Source organism: Saccopteryx leptura, chromosome 2 (assembly GCF_036850995.1).
Source record: "Saccopteryx leptura isolate mSacLep1 chromosome 2, mSacLep1_pri_phased_curated, whole genome shotgun sequence".
Taxonomy (NCBI): domain Eukaryota; kingdom Metazoa; phylum Chordata; class Mammalia; order Chiroptera; family Emballonuridae; genus Saccopteryx; species Saccopteryx leptura.
In genome coordinates this window covers 219,748,622-219,770,272 of record NC_089504.1, presented here as the reverse complement: position 1 = coordinate 219,770,272, position 21,651 = coordinate 219,748,622, and the positions used below count along the sequence as shown (strand labels likewise).

At 38.0% G+C, this 21,651-nt stretch overlaps 1 protein-coding gene across 6 annotated transcripts in view; it reads right to left on the bottom strand.

Moving 5' to 3' along the window:
- BRWD1 (bromodomain and WD repeat domain containing 1) overlaps positions 1-21,651 on the bottom strand; it is a 147,538-nt gene that overhangs the window by 55,013 nt on the left and 70,874 nt on the right. For all 6 annotated transcript variants that reach the window (XM_066370173.1, XM_066370175.1, XM_066370177.1 and 3 more), the window contains exons 21-23: positions 21,393-21,524; positions 3,910-4,031; positions 1,335-1,524 (exon numbers count right to left, since the gene is read on the bottom strand). In XM_066370173.1, coding sequence (XP_066226270.1) covers positions 1,335-1,524; positions 3,910-4,031; positions 21,393-21,524 — 444 coding nt within the window. The remainder of the gene's footprint in view (positions 1-1,334; positions 1,525-3,909; positions 4,032-21,392; positions 21,525-21,651) is intronic.

Genomic DNA, 21,651 nt, shown 5'->3' with positions numbered 1-21,651 from the left:
GAACATATCACTAGTTTGCTATGTATATCTGCCTAGCATCTTCTAGAGATCTTTTGAATTTAACAGATTCTTCATAGCGTTTTACATGCTATGCAAGGGAGCTAATTTCCAACCTAAATCCTCTTTAATATACAGCCTCCTCTGCCTGAGACACCACTCTGAATTTCACCACAGACTAATCATTACAGGCAATCTCCTCTTGACCTGAGGTTTTAAGACTGGTGATTTTAAAATATATTCACAAATTCTTTGATACCCTGCTTGAATATGAGGCTCAACTTGCTTCTTACAAATAGAATGAAAAAAGCAGAAGCGACAGTGTGTGACTTTAACACTAGGTAATAAAAGGCAGAAGGGCTTACCCCTTGCTTACACTACTGGATCACTAGCTCTGGGGTACATAGCTACCATGTTGTGAAGAAACTCAAGCAGCCCTCTTTTATCTGCTACATAAAAGAGCGATCATCGAGCCTTCGCCAAGCCTTCAGACAACTGCAACCTCCACCAACATAAGCTGAAATACCCTCACTAATCCCAAATTCCCAACCCATTAAAACATGAAACAATATATATTCACTATTTTATGCAGCTAGGTTTCAGGGTGATATGTGACACAGCAATACATAACTAAAACAAAGACATGGCATCTTTAAATAAGGGGAGACACCTGCACAATAGGAGCACAAGCACTGGACATATCAGGAACAGGGATATTACAGTATAGAACACTACAAATGAAAATGGGAACCATGGCAGTATCAGACAAAACAAGAATAAAACATCTTAAAGTATGTTCTGGTGTTGAAATTAACAGGAAAAGGGTGTTATGGTGGGACCCTGAGCAAAACAGAACTTTCCCTATAAGTTTCCGAATCAGAAAGGTCCAACCAGAAAAGATTAGAAAGGAAAGTTAAGTTTTAATAGTATAAAGTAACTTTCCCAAAAATAAGTTTTCATTTTACATTTAACTCCTAATGATATATAACCTGGTCCATAAAAAAAAATGGCTCTAATTTAGAAAATATTTCTGATTTTAAATATGGACAGAGACACTTCTATAAAACTGTAAAATGGTATATATATGTTATTTCTTTTTTAATTTTTTAAAATTATTTTCATTTTTTTCTACTTTTTAAAGGTTTTATATATTCATTTTTAGAGAGAAAAGAGAGAGAAGGGGTAGGAGCAGGAAGCATCAACTCCCATCTGTGCCTCGACCAGGCAAGCCCAGGGTTTTGAACTGGCAACCTCAGCATTCTTAGGTAGATGCTTTATCCTCTGTGCCACCACAGGTCAGGTCTAGATGTAATTTCTAAAGATAGACTTTTCCTTACCTCTTTTTTAGGCTTATTTTCTTTCTCTCTCTTTTGTCTCCTTTTTGGAGGAGATAAATTCTCAGTAGACACTTCATCCTCTGAACTACTACAAAATCGGGCAACGCGTCGACGAGATGAAGTTCGTAAAGGAGGCTGCAAATTGATGCCTGCATCAGCTGTCCAATCAGAATATCGAGATGAAGAGTCACTAGAAAAGGAAAACATTTTAAGTTGTATGAAACCAGAATCTAAGCCCCAATCACAAATGAATCATATAGCCATAAGAGGTCAGAGAAGGAGGAATGATGACGAGGAAAGAATAACCCCAGGAAGATTCAACCTGAACAATCTACCCTCTCCAACAACAAATACTGAAATGATCAGAGATGATGAAAAACAAACCCCACTGACTCTGGCAATTAGGAAGGAATATAAGTCTGACCAAGTGGTAGTGCAGCAGATACAGCATCAACCTGGGGTGCTGAGGTCCCCAGTTTGAAACCCAGAGGTCTCCGCTTGAGTTTGGGCTTTCCATCTTGAATGCAGGATCAATGACATGATCCCAAGGTCACTGGCTTTGCTTGAGCCCCCAGTGAAGTCACATACAAGAAGCAATCAATGAACAACTAAAGTGAAGCAAACTACGAGTTGATGCTTCTCCCTCTCTCTCCCTCCTCTTAAAAAAAAAAAGTAAGCCTGAGTTTTTGGGGTTTTTTTTAAAGATTTTATTTATTGATTTTTAGAGAGGAGAGAGAGAAAGAATGGGAAGGAGGAGCAGAAGTATCACTCCTCGTAGTTGCTTCTCTATGTGCCCTGACCTGGTAAACTCAATTTCGAATTGGCAACCTCAGCATTACAGGTGAATGCTCCATCCATTGCACCACCATAGGTCAGATGGAATTTTTTTCAGTATAATATAGATGAGACCTCACAGAAAACAACATTTAGAGCCAACTAATAAGTTCCCTTTTAAAAAATGAAGTGTAGTTATAGAAACAGTAGAGGTCAAACAGAATCTTAAGTAGCAGTCCCCCACCCAAGTTGGAGAAGGCTCAGGAACTAGACTAGAAATTTTCATTGGAATGACAAACCACTCGTGAATACACTGAGAAGCCCAAGGAAATCATAGCCACCCCAAACAGAAAGCTATAAATGGTAAGAGTTTCCTGCTAATAAAGGGACATTCCCAGCTATTACAGAAGATCCAAGAGAGGAACCAGTCTTGGCCCACCCTGAAGCAAAAGCCGAGTCAAATGGGAAACTAGACAGAGACTGCTAGCTGCTGGCCCACCACCAGCTCAAGTAAAAACAGTGGCCTCTACTGGGGCCATCATTGGCCAACCACTTATCTTTCAGGCTCAATAAAACACACTCACACAAACACACACATTTCTAAAAAGCTCTGTATTATAAAAAGAACTGTTCAAAAAATTTAAGAACATCTACTTTGTATGATAAAATTCAAGAAAAGTTGAAGTAAAAGACAATGAATAAAAAAATAGATTGGTTACCCAACACTATGAATGTACTTAACACTATTGAACTGTATGTCCAGTTAAAAAAAATTTTTATAGAGTAGACAAATATTCTAAAAATCACTCCAATTCTTTTTTTTTTTTTTTTTTTTTTTTTTTCCTGAGGCTGGAAACGGGGAGAGACAGTCAGACAGACTCCCGCATGCGCCTGACCGGGATCCACCCGGCACGCCCACCAGGGGCGATGCTCTGCCCACCAGGAGGGGATGCTCTGCCCCTCCGGGGGGTCGCTCTGCCGAGACCAGAGCCACTCTAGTGCCTGGGGCAGAGGCCAAGGAGCCATCCCCAGCGCCCGGGCCATCTTTGCTCCAATGGAGCCTTGGCTGCGGGAGGGGAAGAGAGAGACAGAGAGGAAGGAGGGGGGGTGGTGGAGAAGCAAATGGGCGCTTCTCCTATGTGCCCTGGCTGGGAATCGAACCCGGGTCCCCCGCACGCCAGGCCGACGCTCTACCACTGAGCCAACCGGCCAGGGCCTCCAATTCTTAATCATAATGTACTATAAGAAAAGAAAGGAAGCAGAGAGTATCGTATGGTGGTCTGGCCCAGAACAGAACCAGTGGAAACAGAAATAAGATTATTTGAGTCATACTTAGAAGGAAATTTTCTAGGCTTGGTGATTGATACATTGTGAAGAGAAAATTATGTCCAGGTTTATGGCCTGAGAATCTGTCAAGACAAAGTTGAAATTTACCAAGATGAGCAAATGTTAACATCTTGGTCCCATGTCAAAACTAAAAAAAAGTAATGCAATAACTAGTCATGAATATTATAATGGTTTTACCACACATACTTCAGATGCTACACTTCATAAATGCAGCGCCAGAGTAAATTTGTTTTGAATAAACATATTTTACATTCCTGGCTCAAATGTTCACAAATAAAAATACCCAAGTATTTTCTATAGAAACAGCTGCTAATCCAATTCTCTTCTCCTTTAAAATATATTAAAAACTCAATGATAGTTGCAAGCTCTTGCATCCTGAATGATATTCAAGTAAAGGTCCATCCAAGGCTATGACTGAAATACTTAAAAGAGCAAAACAATTACAAACAGATACCTTGAACTTTCACTATAACTTTCACTTCTTCTATCACTTTTCCATTCTTCCTCCTCCTCCTCTTCTTCTTCTTCTTCTTCTTCAGAAGAACAAAAACCTTCACTTTGATCACAAGAAGTCTCCTAATTTGTGAAGGGAAAAAAGTAAAATAAAAATCGTGATCTCTGAGTGAAATTAACAAAAAGTCATATAAATGTTGTCAGTGCTTTGGACTTAAGCTATTATAATAGGTATGTACTGGTATCTCACCACTGTTTCACTTTCAATTCCCTAATGATATATAATATTTAGCATCTTTTTATATGCTTACTTGTTATCTGAATACCTTCTCTAATGGAGGGTCCAATCTTTTGCCAATTTTGAAACAGAGTTTTCTTATTGATGAGTTTTAAAAATTCATGGTATGTTTTCAATACAAGTCCTTCATTAGATATTAGTTTTACTGATATTTTTCCCATTCTGTAGCTTGTCTTTTCATTCCCTTAACAGTGTCTTTCCCACAGCAATAGATATTAATTTCAGTGAATTCAACTTGTCAAGTTTTTCTTTCAGGGATCATGCACTTAGTATTCCATCTAAAGGGTCAGCAACATACCCAAAATCACCTAGATTTTATCAAGTCAACTTCTGGAAATTTTATACTTTTGTATTTTATATTAAGTTTATGACCTATTTTTAGTTAATTTTTGTTAAAAAGTCTGCCTAGATTCACTTTTCTTGCATGTGGATATCCAGTTGATTCAACACCATTTGCTGAAACAACTGGGCTTTGTCCATTGACCTGTCTTTGCCCCTCTGTCAAAGACGAGTAGAATATATTTGTATTGGTCTGTTGCTGCGTTCCCTAGTCTGGTCCACTGATTTATTAGTGTTCTTTCACCAATACCACACTGTCTTAAAAACTGTGGATTTATGGTTAAGTCTTAATATCAGGTAGTGTCCGTCCTCCAACTTTCTTTTCTTCAGTATTCTGTGTCTTTTTCCTCTCCATATAAACTTTATTTAAAGAATTTTATTTATTGTATTGATTTTATAGAGAGAAGAGGGGGTAAGGGTATCAACTCATAGTTGTTGTTCATTGATTGTTTCTCGTATGTGCCTTGACCTGGCAAGCCCAGGGTTTCGAACCAGCAACCTCAGCATTCCAGATCAATGCTCTATGCACTGTGCCAACATAGGCCAGGCCCATACAAACTTCAGAATACTTTGTCAATACACACAAAACTATCTTGCTAGAATTTGGTATGGGATGGTGTTGAATCTCTAGATAAAGTTAGGAAGAACTGAATGTTTTAAAATTGAGTGTAACTGACATTCATTACATGAATTTTAGGTATACTGTACAACATAATGATTTATATTTGTACATACTTCAAAATTATCACCATAAGTCTTCTTAACATACATCATCACACATAATTTTTTTCTTGTAATGAGAACTTTTAAGATTTACTCTCTTGCCTGACCAAGCAGTGGCATAGTGATAGAGCGTCTGACTGAGACACGGAGGACCCAGGTTTGAAATCCTGAAGTCGCCGGCTTGAGCATGGGCTCATAAAAATGACCCCATGGTTGCTGGCTTGAGCCCAAAGGTCACTGGCTTGAAGACCCAGGTCTCTGGCTTGAGCAAGGGGTCACTCGCTCTGCTGCAGCCCCTCGGTCAAGGCACATATGAAAAAGCAATCAGTGAACAACTAAGGTGCTGCAACAAAGAATTGATGCTTCTCATCTCTCTCTCTTCCTATCTGTTTGTCCCTAACTGTCCCTCTGTCTGACACTGTCAAAAAAAATGACTCTCTTAGCAACTTTCAAATATGCAATACAGTATTATTAACTACAGTTACAATGCTGTACATTATATCGCCATGACTTATTTTATAGCTGGAAGTTTATACCTTTGACTCCTTTCACCCGTTTTACCCACCCCTATTCACTGTTAATGGAAATGCAAAATGGTACCGTCACTTTGAAGGACAGTTTGGTAGTTTTGTACAAATCTAAAGATAGAATATCCAATAATCATGCTTTTTGCTTTTACCCATATGTATTGAAAAATTATATCCACACAAAATTTGCACATGGATGTCTATAGCAGCTTTTTTGTAACTGCCAAAAATTGGAAGCAACCAATAGGTCCAACAGTAAGCTAATGGATAAACAAACCATGGTAGATTCAAACAATGGCATATTGTTGAGCACGAAAAAGAAATGAGCTATGGAACCATGAAAATACACAGAGGAACATGTCCTTATTACTAAAAAGCATCCAATCTGAAAAGGCTATATACTGTATGATCCAACTAGATGACATTCTGGGAAAGTCAAAACTATGAAACAGTAAAACAATCAGTGGTTGGCAGTGGATCAGGAGGGAGGATGGGATGATTAAGTATATAGCACAGGGGGTGTTTTTTGACAGTGAAACTTTCTTGTACAATACTGTTCTGGTAGATACATAACATTATGCATTTGTCAAAACGCACAGAACTACACAACAGAGTACCTCCTAATGTAAACTACAGAATTTAGTTCACGAAAACATAAACAATTGTTCATCAGCTATTTCAAATGTATCACACTAATTCAAAACATTACTAATAGGAGAGACTATGTGCAGGGAACAAGGGAGTATATGAGAACTCAATGTACTTACTGTGTTATTTTTCTGTAAAACTGCTCTAAAACATCAAGTATTTTTTTAAAGTCAAGAAAGAGAAGAGCTGGGAACAAAGAACTATCTGATTGCACAACTCTAATAGCTACATTCTACTTTAAGTTCTGGTCCTGGATAATAGGCCAGTACTTTTAAATTGAGACAGGACCTTTTTTCCCTCTAATATTAATTTATATTAGGTGCATCAATAATGAATAATGAAAATGCCACTGAGAACTGAAACTCAAAAGACCAAATCTCAAATAAAGATCTACCATTGTTTACTTCATTTGAATAGGCAAAATGCAAAGTCAAAATATTCTAAAACACCATTTCTCAAAATGTGAGCACAATGTTAATTCAGGAATACAGATTTCTAGGTCTATCATACTAGACCCACTAAATAGAAAATCTGTTTTGTTTTTATTACTATTATTATTATTATCATCATTATTATTATTATTAAGTGAGAGGGGGTAGGCAGAGACAGACTCCCGCATTTGCCCTGACGGGGAGCCAGCTGTCAAGCCTCCTACTAAGCAATGCTTTGCCCCATCTGGGGCTGCTGCTCTACTGCTTGACAACCGAGCTATTTTAGCACCTGAGGCAAGGCCATGGAGCCATCCTCAGTGTCGGGGGCCAACTTTGCTCGAACCATTAGACCAGGGGTAGTCAACCTTTATATACCTACCGCCCACTTTTATATCTGTTAGTAGTAAAATTTTCTAATGCCCACCGGTTCCACAGTAATGGTGATTTATAAAGTAGGGAAGTTACTTTATAAAATTTATAAAGCAGAGTTGCATACAGCAAGTTAAAGCATATAATAATAATTACTTACCAAGTACTTTATGTCGGATTTTCGCTAAGTTTGGCAAAATAAATCTTTATAAAACAACTTACTATAGTTAAATCTATCTTTTTATTTATACTTTGGTTGCTCGGCTACTGCCTACCATGAAAGCTGGAACACCCACTAGTGGGCAGTAGGGACCAGGTTGACCACCACTGCATTAGACCCATGGCTGTGGGAGGAGAAGAGAAAGATGGGGGGAGGAGTGGAAAAGCAGATGGTTGCTTTTCCTGTGTGCCCTCATTGGGAATTGAACTTGGGACTTCCACATGCCAGGCAGACACTCTACCACTTAGCCAACTGGCCCTGGCTAAAAAATCTGCTTTTTATACTCAAATACACTTAAAATCAGAGTAATAAAATGTTTTATATGTATTACCTCAATTAACTCTCAAAAACACCTTTGTAAACAGAGACAGTGTTAACATAAAGCTAATGAAATTTAAGTTTCAGAGGCTTTCAATTTAAATTGCCTAGCAAGGCCCTGTACCTACTTATAACTTCGAGTTATTAAGAAAGGTTCCTAAAATAATACAAACTTCAAATCCCACAAAACTTGGACCCACCTGTGAATTCTGTATTGTCACAAGCCCCTACTCACCCACTACTACACCTCTTTATATATGAAGAAAACCCAAAGCTAAGAAATGTCAAGTAGTATTCTTTGGTTCACAGAACACTAAGTTCAAGAACTAAAATGTAAAATCATGCTAACGCTAAAGCCCATACTTTCTCTCCTATCAGAGCTTTCCAAACCAAAACAGAATGGAATCAACACACATACATACATATGTACACACACACACAACCATTTCCCACCTTAGCAGCAACATAGCAGAATGAATTATTACCACTGTAAGAGGTAAAACAAACTACCACAACACAAAATTATGATTTATCAAAGGTCAAATGGACTTAACATTCTACAGTATGTCTGTCTGTTATTAGTTTAAAAGTTCCCTAATAACTGAAAATACACTCAATTAATAGAAAAAGGAAAAATCGTAAGATTATAACATCAGTGATGATTTAAAAAATAAAAAAACTATAATTATTCCTGATTTTCAAAAAGAACACTGAAGAAAATAAGCATTAGTTGGTATTTCCCTAACAAGATGGAATTAGAAGAGGAGTAGTAAAACTGAATATTTGCTTAAAAGAGTAAATCTGGAAACCTCAGAAAATTCAGTGATAAAATTAACTCAAAAATTCAGGCACATAACAGTATACATAAAAAAATTAAACCTACTGAAATCAACTGCCTTCATGTACACAAATATTAACTACTTCTTAGACAACATAACAGCAAGAAAACCCCACTAAACTGAACTGCTGGGAGAAAATGTTCTCAATGTATATCAAAGATTAAGAAAATATAAAGGGAGTGACGTCAGAGAAATGGCGCCGTGAGGAGCGCAATTGACAAATCTCCCCAAAATTTCAACAAGTTCATCAACTAGAGAAAGAAAAATCTATCCTTGGAGCGTATGGGAGTTACACACACTGAACACAACGGCATGATCAAGCGAAAAATTGACTAAATATATAATCAACCCTGAAGGAAAATAAGTTGGACAAAGAAACACTCTGCCTTCCTCACTAACCTGAGCAAAGGCTGCTTTCACTTGGAACTGGGGGGGGGGGGGGGGGGGGCTAAGGGTATGGAGGAAGCTAGGCTGTGGCATGGATGTTCATTCAAGCCAAGGAAAGAGTGTGCCTGTGGTGAATCAGCCCACTCGAGCAAACGCGCGCCATGAGCAAATGCCTGCGCCAAAGCGAACTTCCCTATGCCGGAGCTTCTCTAGGCGGGCGGGGCACCTCACCCAGCCATTCAAGCTAACAATCAAGCGTCAGGGGAGGGGCGAGCAGGCAGCTTGCAATCCTTTCTGGAGCAGATCCATGAATCCAATCGCTGAAATTAGCTAAACCCACAGTTTGCTCACCTCCCAACTGACCTACCCAACTCTGACAAGATCTCTCTCAGTTCAGCGATCTAAGACAAGAGGCGTAATATTTTTTAGTGCCTCTTGCTAAAGGGGTGGGGGCAACTTCTGATTGGCAGAACTTTCAGACTCGGGGATATATGCTAAAAGGAGGGACTTGGCAGATGCTAAGACCTCCTGTACTCCAGGCAGCGACTAGGGCATCTTCTTCCCAGCCAAAACAGATTACAAAGTGAGGAAAGCCTGGGGAGAGTGCTCCCACAGAGTGCTAGGCTGCTGAACAGGCCTGGAGGCTCACAGAAAGTCACCTTGAGCCTGACCTGTGGTGGCGCAGTGGATAAAGCACCGACCTGGAATGCTGAGGTTGCTGGTTCAAAACCCTGGGTTTGCCTGGTCAAGGCACATATAGGAGTTGATGCTTCCTGCTCCTCTCCCCTTCTCTCTCTCTCTCTCTCTCTTTCTCTCTCCCTTGCCCCGCCTCTCTAAAATGAATAAATAAAAGAAATAAAAAAAAAAAAAAGTCACCTTGAGAGCAATTGGCTCCCAGCCCCGCCTGATTACTCTGGCGGCTCTGACTGCCAGAGCCTTACCCAGAGCCCTGCACTGAGTGGGGATAGAGTGGGGATTTGCCAGCTCTTTGAGCCTCTTACTCCCCAAGAAGAGGCAGAGGCAGCAGCAGCCTCATAGCTGGATCATCAGGCTGCTAATTTAGGAAGGAGAGACTAGGAGAGAGGATCCGGGAAAATGGACTCTCTCATTGTCGGAACCTGCAAACGCTAACAAGCCTTGACTACCAACGAGACTGAAGCCTAATATATGACATCGCCCTGCAGGCGTCCCCAAACTACAGCCCGCGGGCCGCAATGCAGCCCCTGAGGCCATTTATCCAGCCCCCACTGCACTTCTGGAAGGGGCACCTCTTTCATTGGTGGTCAGTGAGAGGACCACTGTATTTGGCAGCCCTCCAACGGTCTGAGGGACAGTGAACTGGCCCCCTGTGTAAAAAGTTTGGAGACCCCTGCTAGAGTCTCATCAACTGCAAATCTCTACCTAAGCGTGCCACAGGGGCAGAGCCTGGGGTACAGAGTCATGGACCAGGAAGAGGGAGAGGAAAGAAAAAGGAAGAAGTTAAACTCTCAAAATCAAGAAAAACCCACAGACTTTATACCTTGTTCCACTATTTTTTTTTGTTTCTTTCATCTTCTTGCCTTTATTATTATTATTTCTATTTCCTCTATCTTGGTCCTTTTATTCTCTGCCCATCTTATTCTTTCCTCTTCTTGAACTACACTAACCATAAGTGTTACATTTTATTTCTTTTCTTCTTCCTTACTCTCCATGAGGGTTACACTCCAAAACCCTTAACTCTCTCTCTTTGTTTTTTTCTTCTTTCTTCTTTTCCTTTTCCCTTTTTTCTTATTTCTCCCTCTCTATTAGTTTCTTCTTTTCTCCTTTTACTTTCCCTCTCATTCAATCCTCAATCACGAACAAATTATTTAATTTTGGACTCGAGTTTTTTTGTGTATGTGGCATTTTGGGTGCTTTTTACTTCACTTTTTAACTCATCAGCATTCCTCCCAACCCAGGATCTCCATTCTATTTAGTTTTTGCTCCACTTAATACAATAGTTATTTTTTTTCCTTTTTCCTGTTTCCCTCTTATCTCTCATATTATATCTCTTAGTTGACCATCACTTACAAGCAAATCATTTTATACTTGATCCAAATTTTTTCCTTTTTTGCATTTTGTGGGTCCCTACTTCCCTTTTTTGCCCCTTAAACACTTCCCCCCAACTCAGGCACTCCATTATGGGCAGTTTTTGTTCCATTTAGCATAATATAATTCACAGTTCATCACAATATTTTCCTGAGGAGGAGGGGAGGGGAGGGGAAGGGAAGGGAAGAAAAAAAGGGGGAGGGAATAATAAATTATTATTGGGTTTTTTCCCAAATTATTTTTCCTTTTTTTTTTTACTTTTTATTTTATTTTTTTCTTTTTATTCTTTATTAATTCTCATTAGTGCTATCAACAAGACCACCCTCAGATGCCATTAAGAAAAAGGAAATCAAATATCATGGATACAAAAGATAGAGAAGTAGCACAGATAGATGTGGAAAAATCTATGGAGAATAAATTTAATATATTGGAAACCATGGAGCTAAATGACAGAGAATTAAAAATATAAATCCTAAAAATACTCAGAGATATACAAGAAAACACAGAGATGCTATTTAGGGAGCTCAGAAAACAACTCAATGAACACAAAGAATATATTAGCAAGGAAATTGAAACTATAAAAACAAATCAAACAGAGATGAAAAACTCAATTCATGAACTGAAAAATGAGGTAACAAGCTTAGCTAAGAACAGGCCAGATAGAAGGTAGCATTAGTGACATAGAAGACAAGCAACTTCAGGCACAACAGAGAGAAGAAGAGAGAGACTCAAAAATTTAAAAAAAATGATAAAGCCCTACAGGAATTGTCTGACTCCATCAAAAAGAATAACATAAGAATAACAGGTATATCAGAGGGAGAAGAGAGAGAAAATGAAATGGAGAATATATTCAAACAAATAATAGACGAGAACTTCCCAAGCCTGTGGAAAGAACTAAAGCCTCAAATTCAAGAAGCAAACAGAACACCGAACCTACTCCAAGGCACATCATAATGAAATTGGCACAAACCAAAGACAAAGAAAAAATTCTCAAGGCAGCCAGGGAAAAGAAGAATACAACATATAAAGGAAGGTCTATTAGATTATCATCAGATTTCTCAGCAGAAACTCTACAAGCTAGAAGAGAGTGAACCCCAATATTTAAAGCCCTGAAAGAGAGGAACTTTCAGCCAAGAATACTAGACCCATCAAAGCTGTCCTTCAAATACGAAGGAGAAATAAAAACATTCACAAATACAGAAAAGATGAGGGAATTTATCATCAGAAAAACCCCCACTCCAGGAAATACTAAAGGGGGTTTTCCAACCAGATTCAAAGAACAAAACAAAACAAAACCACAAGTAAAAGCTCCAACAAGAACACAATAAAACCAAATTTAAAACTGTGACAACAAAAGCAAAAAAAAAGGGGAGAGGACGGAGATTAACAGTAGCAAAGGAAGATGAAGTACAGAAACACTCATAAGATAGGGTACTACAATGAATATGTTCGGTACCCTTTTCATTACTTAATGGTAACCACTCTTGAAAAAACCACCACAGAAGCACATGACTTAAAAAAGGTAGCAACAGAGGAAAGAAGTATGGAATACAAACAAACAAAAACAAATGATAGAAAAACAAAAGAGAAGAATCAAACAAGATACAAAACTAACAGAAAGCAATTTATAAAATGGCAAAAGGGAACCCACAAGTTTTTACAATAATTACACTAGATGTAAATGTATTAAACTCACCAATAAAAAGACACAGAGTAGGTCCTGGCCAGTTGGCTCAGTGGTAGAGCGTCGGCCTGGCATGCAGGTGTCCTGGGTTCGATTCCCAGCCAGGGCAAACAGGAGAAGCGCCCATCTGCTTCTCCACCCCTCCCCCCCTCCTTCCTCTCTGTCTCTCTCTTCCCCTCCCAAGCCAAGGTTCCAATGGAGCAAAGTTTGCCTGGGCACTGAGGATGGCTCTGTGGCCTCTGCCTCAGGTGCTAGAATGGCTCTGATTGCGGCACAGCAACGCCACAAGATGGACAGAGCATCACCCCCTGGTGGGCATGCCGAGTGGATCCCGGTCGAGCACATGCGGGAGTCTGTCTGACTGCCTCCCCATTTCCAATTTTGGAAAAATACAAACAAAACAAAAAATAAATAAATAAATAAAATAAAAAGACACAGAGTAGCAGAATGGATTAAATAAGAAAATCCAACTGTATGCTGCCTACAAGAAACACATCTAAGCAACAAGGATAAAAACAAATTCAAAGTGAAAGGCTAGAAAACAATACTCCAAGCAAATAACATCCAAAAAAAAGCAGGTGTAGCAATACTCATATCTAATAATGCTGACTATAAGACAGCAAAAGTACTCAGAGACAAAAATGGTCATTTCATAATGACTAAGGGGACACTGAATCAAGAAGACATAACAATCATTAATATATATGCACCAAACCAAGGAGCACCAAAATATTTGACAGCTACTTATTGACCTAAAAACAAAAACTGACAAAAATACAATCATACTTGGAGACCTCAATACATCGCTGATGGCTCTAGATCGTTCATCCAAACAGAAAATTAATAAAGATATATTGACCTTAAACGAAACACTAGAGCACCTGGATATGACAGACATCTACAGGACACTTCATCCCAAAGCAACAGAGTATACATTTGTCTTTAGTGTACATGGAACATTCTAAAGAATTGACCATATGTTGGGCCACAAAAATAACATCAGCAAATTCAGAAAAACTGAAATTGTACCAAGCATATTTTCTGATCATAAAGCCTTGAAACTAGAATTCAACTGCAAAAAAGGGGAAAAAAAACACAGAAATATGGAAACTAAACAACAAACTTTTAAAAAATGAATGGGTCAAAGAAGAAATAAGCACAGAGATCAAAAAATATATACAGACAAATGAAAATGACAATACGACATATCAGAATCTCTGGGATTCAGCAAAAGCAGTAATAAGAGGAAAGTTCCTATCACTTCAGGCCTATATGAACAAACAAGAGAGAGCCCAAGTAAACCACTTAACTTCACACCTTAAGGAACTAGAAAAAGAAGAACAAAGAGAACCCAAAACCAGCCGAAGAAAGGAAATAATAAAAATCAGAGCAGAAATAAATGAAATAGAGAACAGAAAAACTATAGAAAAATTAATAAAACAAGGAGCTGGTTCTTTGAAAAGATCAACAAAATTGACATACCCTTGGCAAGACTCACCAAGGAAAAAAGAGAAAGGACTCATATAAACAAAATCCAAAATGAAAGAGGAGAAATCACCACAGACATCATAGATATACAAAGAATTATTGTAGAATACTACAAAAACTATATGCCCCCAAATTTAACAATCTAAAAGAAATGGATAAATTCCTAGAACAATACAACCTTCCTAGACTGAGTCAAGAAGAAGCAGAAAGCCTAAACAGACCTATTAATAGAGAAGAAATAGAAAAAACCATTAAAAACCTCCCCAAAAATAAAAGTACAGGCCCTGACGGCTATACCAGCGAACTTTATCAAACATTCAAAGAAGACTTGGTTCCTGTTCTACTCAAAGTCTTCCAAAAAATTGAAGAAGATGCAATACTTCCAAACACATTTTATGAGGCCAACATAACCCTCATACCGAAACCTGGCAAGGACGGCACAAAAAAAGAAAACTACAGGCCTGACCTGTGGTGGCACAGTGGATAAAGCGTCGACCTGGAAATGCTGAGGTCGCTGGTTCAAAACCCTGGGCTTGCCTGGTCAAGGCACATATGGGAGTTGATGCTTCCAGCTCCTCCCCCCTTCTCTCTCTCTCTGTCTCTCTCTCCTCTCTCTCTGTCTCTCTCCCTCTCTCTCTCCTCTCTAAAAATGAATAAATAAAATTAAAAAATAAAATAAAATAAAAAAAGAAAAAAAAAAAAGAAAACTACAGACCAATATCTGTAATGAATACAGATGCTAAAATACTAAACAAAATACTGGCAAATTGAATTCAACAACATATTAAAAAAATGATACATCATGATCAAGTGGGATTCATCCCAGAATCTCAAGGATGGTTCAACATACGTAAAACGGTTAACGTAATACACCATATCAACAAAACAAAGAACAAAAAACACATGATCTTATCAATAGATGCAGAAAAGGCATTCCATAAAATACAACACAACTTTATGTTTAAGACTCTCAACAAAATGGGTATAGAAGGAAAATATCTCAACATGATAAAGGCCATATATGATAAACCATCAGCCAACATCATATTAAATGGCATAAAACTGAGGACTTTCCACCTTAAATTAGGAACAAGATAGGGTTGTCCACTCTCTCCACTCTTATTTAACGTGGTGCTAGAAGTTCTGGCCAGAGCAATCAGACAAGAGAAAGAAATAAAAGGCATCCATATCAGGAAAGAAGAAGTAAAAGTATCACTTTTTGCAGATGACATGATCCTATACATCGAAAACCCCAAAGACTCCACAAAAAGATTACTAGAAACAATAAACCAATATAGTAAGGTCGCAGGATATAAAATTAATACACAAAAGTCCATAGCCTTTCTATATGCCAACAATGAAATATTAAAAAACGAACTCAAAAAAATAATCCCCTTCACGATTGCAACAAAAAAAATAAAAATACCTAGGAATAAACATAACAAAGAATGTAAAGAACCTATATAACAAAAACTACAAAGCACTGTTAAGGGAAATCGAAAAAGATACAACGAGATGGAAAAATATTCCTTGTTCTTGGATAGGAAGAATAAATATAATCAAAATGGCCATATTACCCAAAGCAATTTATAAATTTAATGCAATTCCCATCAAAATTCCTAGGACATATTTTTAAAGAAATAGAACAAAAAATCATCAGATTTATATGGAACCATAAAATACCCCGAATAGCCAAAGCAATCCTAAGGAAAAAGAATGAAGCTGGGGGCATTACAATACCTGACTTCAAACTATATTATAGGGCCACGACAATCAAAACAGCATGGTATTGGCAGAAAAATAGACACTCAGACCAATGGAACAGAATAAAGTCCAGAAATAAAACCACATATATATGGTCAAATAATTTTCGATAAAGGGGCCAACAACACACAATGGAGAAAAGAAAGCCTCTTCAACAAATGGTGCTGGGAAAACTGGAAAGCCACATGCAAAAGAATGAAACTCGACTACAGCTTGTCCCCTTGTACGAAAATTAATTCTAAATGGATCAAAGACCTAAATATAAGACCTGAAACAATAAAGTACATAGAAGAAGACATAGGTACTAAACTCATGGACCTGGGTTTTAAAGAGCATTTTATGAATTTGACTCCAAAGGCAAGAGAAGTGAAGGTAAAGATAAATGAATGGGACTACATCAGACTAAAAAGTTTTTGCTTGGCAAGAGAAACTGACAACAAAATAAACAGACGGCCAACTAAATGGGAAATATTTTCAAACAACAACTCAGATAAGGGCCTAATATCCAAAATATACAAAGAACTCATAAAACTCAACAACAAACAAACAAACAATCTAATACAAAAATGGGAAGAGGACATGAACAGACACTTCTCCCAGGAAGAAATACAAATGGCTAACAGATATATGAAAAGATGCTCATCTTCTTCATTAGTTATTAGAGAAATGCAAATCAAAACTACAATGAGATACCACCTCACACCTGTTAGATTAGCTATTATCAAGAAGACAGGTAATAGTAAATGTTGGAGAGGCTGTGGAGAAAAAGGAACCCTCATTCACTGTTGGTGGGAATGTAAAGTAGTACAACCATTATGGAAGCAAGTATGGTGGTTCCTCAAAAAACTGCAAATAGAACTACCTTATGACCCAGCAATCCCTCTACTGGGTATATACCCCAAAAACTCAGAAACATTGATATGTAAGGACACATGCAGCCCCATGGTTCATTGCAGCATTGCTCATAGTGGCCAAGACATGGAAACAACCAAAAAGCCCTTCAATAGATGACTGGATAAAGAAGATGTGGCACATATACACTATGGAATACTACTCAGCCATAAGAAATGATGACATCAGATCATTTACAACAAAATGGTGGAATCTCAATAACATAGAGAGTGAAATAAGTAAATCAGAAAAAACCAAGAACTACATGATTCCATACATTGATGGGACATAAAAACGAGACTAAGAGACATGGACAAGAGTGTGGTGGTTACCGAGGGTGGGGGGGAGGGGGAGTGCGGGAGGGAAGGAGGGAGAGGAGAAGGGGAGGGGGAGGGGCACAAAGAAAACTAGATAGAGGGTGACGGAGGACAATCTGACTTTGGGTGATGGGTATGCAACATAACTGAATGACAAGATAACCTGGACATGTTTTCTTTGAATATATGTACCCTGATTTATTGATGTCACCCCATTAACATTAATAAAAATTTATTTATTAAAAAAAAAAGAAAATATAAAGCCAGACTGGTGGTGGCACAGTGGATTGAGCATCGGCTTGGGATACTGAGGGCCTCAGTTCAAAACCCTGAGATTGCTAGCTAGAACATAGGCTTGTTGGCTTGAGTGCGGGTCACCAGCTTGAGCGTGAGATCATCAACATGATCCAAAGGTCACTGGCTAGAAGCCCAAGGTTGCTAGTTTGAGAAAGGAGTCACTGGCTTGGCTGGAACTCCCCAGCCCCCAGTCAAGGGACGTAGGAGGCACAATCAATAAACTAAAGTGAAGCAACTACGAGTTGATGTGTCTCCTCTCTCTCTGCCCCACCACTCTCTCCCTTCCTGTCTCTCTCCAAAATGAACATATAAATTTTTTCTAATTAAGGGGTGAAAAAGACCTGAAATGCTACATAGAAACACCAAGACACAGAGACAATGTGCAAAGATAAAAAAAAAAGATGCTAAATATATAAAAAGATGTTCAACTTTACAAGAGAGAAATTCAAACTAAAACTACACTATGAAATAAACCCAAGACGAAAGGGCAAATACTGTATGATTCCACTTACAGGGAACGAACAAATTCAGAGACAGAAAGAAGAAGTTACCAGGAGCTGAGGAGAGAGTATGTAATAGGCAGTTCATGTTTAATGAGTAGAATTTCTGTTGGGAAGATGAGAAAGTTCTAGAAATGTACAGTAATGATCATTATACACATTGTAAACACACTTAATGCCACTAAACTATACACTTAAAATCATTAAAATGGTAAATTTCCTATTACATATATTTTATCACATGAAAAATAAAACTATACTAAAATACCATCTCTCACCAATTAAACTGGTAAAATTACAAAGTGCAACACACTCTACTGGCTAAAGGATAGGGAACCAGGCACTCTTATACATCACAGCTAGAAATGCAAGTTGGAATTCTACTTTAAGAGAATTTTTTTTTTTTGCATTTTTTTTTTTGAAGCTGGAAACGGGGAGAGACAGTCAGACAGACTCTCACATGCGCCCGACCTGGATCCACCTGGCACGCCCACCAGGGGCGACGCTCTGCCCACCAGGGGGCGATGCTCTGCCCCTCCGGGGCGCCGCTCTTTTGCGACCAGAGCCACTCCAGTGCCTGGGACAGAGGCCAAGGAGCCATCCCCAGCGCCCGGGCCATCCCTGCTCCAATGGAGCCTGGGCTGCAGGAGGGGAAGAGAGAGACAGAGAGGAAGGGGGGGGGGGGGTGAAGAAGCAAATGGGCGCCTCTCCTATGTGCTCTGGCCGGGAATTGAACCCGGGACTCCCGCACGCCAGGCCAATGCTCTACCGCCGAGCTAACCAGCCAGGGCCTCCTTTAAAAGAATTTTTATCCGTCTCTTAAAACTCATATGCATTAACTTTTTGACCCAGCAATCCCATTTCAAGTAATAAACCCTCAAAATTACATCTGCAACAGGACAAAAAACATATATCGTAGCATTATTTATAACAACATTGGAAATATCCTAAATGGCCACAGCCAGGAGACTGATTAAACTGTTATAATCACACAATTAAGTAAGACACAAGTCAAAAAAAAAGCAAGAGGAAGATATTTATGAATTGATATAAAGTCATTTCAAGAATATTTTAAATGAAAAGAGTCAAGTAAAAAAGAACATCTGACCTATGCTATATTCTTGTACAAAGGAAAAATAGTAAAATATATATGTATCTGACTGAATGTGTGGGGGAAAAAACAGGAAGAATAAACCAACTAGTAGTGAAAAGGGTTATCTAAAGAGAATGGGTGGGATTTTTATCATAATTACCCACAGTCATTAACAAAAGGTTAAAACATGTTCAATATATTACAAATTTTTTAAATGTAAAAATAGTCATTATATAAAACAAAATCATTTAAATGAACAGTTTTGATGGTAAAAAGCAGTTAACATTTTGGATATTAGGAACTGTTTTAAATACTTTACATGATTAAATTAATTCTCACAATACCTCTGAGGGACATACTACTACTAATTACTTTCATAGATATGACAGAGGCACAGAAAGCTTTAAACTATGTAGTTATCAAAGTGGAAAAATTTGGATTTGAACTCAAACCCTATGCTTGACTAATATCCTAACGCTTTAAAAAGCAATAAACTGTCCATCTATATGGAACATTTTAACCCTCAAAACATTATGAATTTAAAAATACTAATATTCCGGCCCTGGCAAGATAGCTCAGTTGGTAAGAGCACCGTCCAGATAATGCAGAGCATGCTGGTTCAATCTCCAGTCAGGGAACATACAGAAACAAATTGGTGTTTCTCTTTCTCCTCATTTCTCTCTCTAAACTCAATTAATCCATAAATTAAAAACACTTAAAATATGTAAAAGTAAAAATATCCTAATATTAACTTTTAAATACTCTTTCCAAAAATACTGTTTTCCCAAGAAAAATCACAATAAAGATGAGTAATTTATATGATTATTGAAATAAAGGGGTTAGATATGACAGCAGTAGCAACAAAGAGAAAAATAAACTGAACTCCATCAAATGCAAAACTTTTGTGCCTCAAAATTGAAACCACCAGAGCAGTGAAAAGACAACTCATTGAGAGAAAATATTTCCAAGTCGTATCTCAGAAAGAACTTATATTCAAAATATTAAGAAAACTGTTACGGCAATTAAAAATAACAAACTGAAAAATGGGCAACAGATTTGCACAGAAATGTCTTCAAAGACATACAAATGGAGCCTGACCAGTGACGGAGCAGTGAGTAAAAGCATTGTTCAAAGCCCAGAGGTCACTGGCTCTGAGCTCAGGCTTGCCAGCATGAGGTCACTGGCTTGAGCAGAGAAATCTTCCACATTACCCCAAAGTTTGCCAGCCTGAGCCCAAAGATAGCTGGCTTGAGCAAGGGGACACTGGCTCGGCCCTGGTCAAGGCACGTACAAGAAGTAATCAATGCACAACTAAAGTGAAAGCAATGAGTTGGTGCTTCTCACTCTACCTCTCCCTCCCTGTCTCTCTTTCAAAAATATATACTTTTAAAAAAAGATATACAAATAGAAAATAAGCACATGAAAATATCTGTGATTAGGAAAATGCAAGTCAAGACCTCAGTGAGATACCACTTCACACTCACTCAGATACCTAAGAATCAGGACAGACAATACAAACATTGACAATGATGTAGAGATGTGGAGACACTGGAACCCTCAATACAATATTGATGGGAATATAAAACAGTGCAGCCATTTTGGAAAACAATCTGCCAAGTCCTCAAAAGGTTAAACACAGGGTTACCACATGACTCTTAGATACATACCCACATGAAATGAAAACGTATGTCCAAACAAAAACTCATACATGAATGTTAATAAGCAGCAGTACTCAGTAATAGGTAGAAATGTCTATCAACTAATGAGCAAATAAAATGTGGTATGTTCATATACTGGGCAATAAAAAAAAATGATTTATACACACTACATATGAATCAACCTTGAAAACATTACACTAAAAGAAAAAAGCCCCAAACACAAAATCATATTGTATGATTCCATTTACTGTATATGCACTATCCAGAATAGACAGATCCATATACAGACAGACAGGAGATTAGTAGTTGCCAAGGGCTGGGTAAAATGGAAATAAGGACTAACTAAAAATGGGTATAGGGTTTCTTTATAAGAGGTGATGAAAGTATTTTGAAATTAAATATTGTTGATAATGGCACAAATCTGTTAATATACAAAACCATTGGATGGTATACTAGCATAGTGAGCATCTCAAAAAAGCTGTGCATAATTTTAGTTAAAATTGAAATCATGCAATTTCATCTTAACCTCTACAGGATACTGTATTTTCACATATTTTCAGGGTAGAGTCAAACTAAGACAAATGTTTTAAAGATTATTTCATATGTTTTAAAGTTACAAAACTCACATGTCTTATGGAGCTTGAAGATTCATTTCCAGAAGATAACTCTATCCGTCCAACATTTCTTCTACCATAATTTGGATATTTACGCCTACATGTCCTCTGCCTAGACTGTGACACCAAAACCACCGAATCAGACTGCAACATAAACATGTAGATAGATGAAAATCAACACCTAAATAATTACAATCTTCAACACGGTCACTGTATCAAATTCCCAAGAAGAATTAAAGCAAAAAGTATAAAAACAATAGTTGAAAAAATA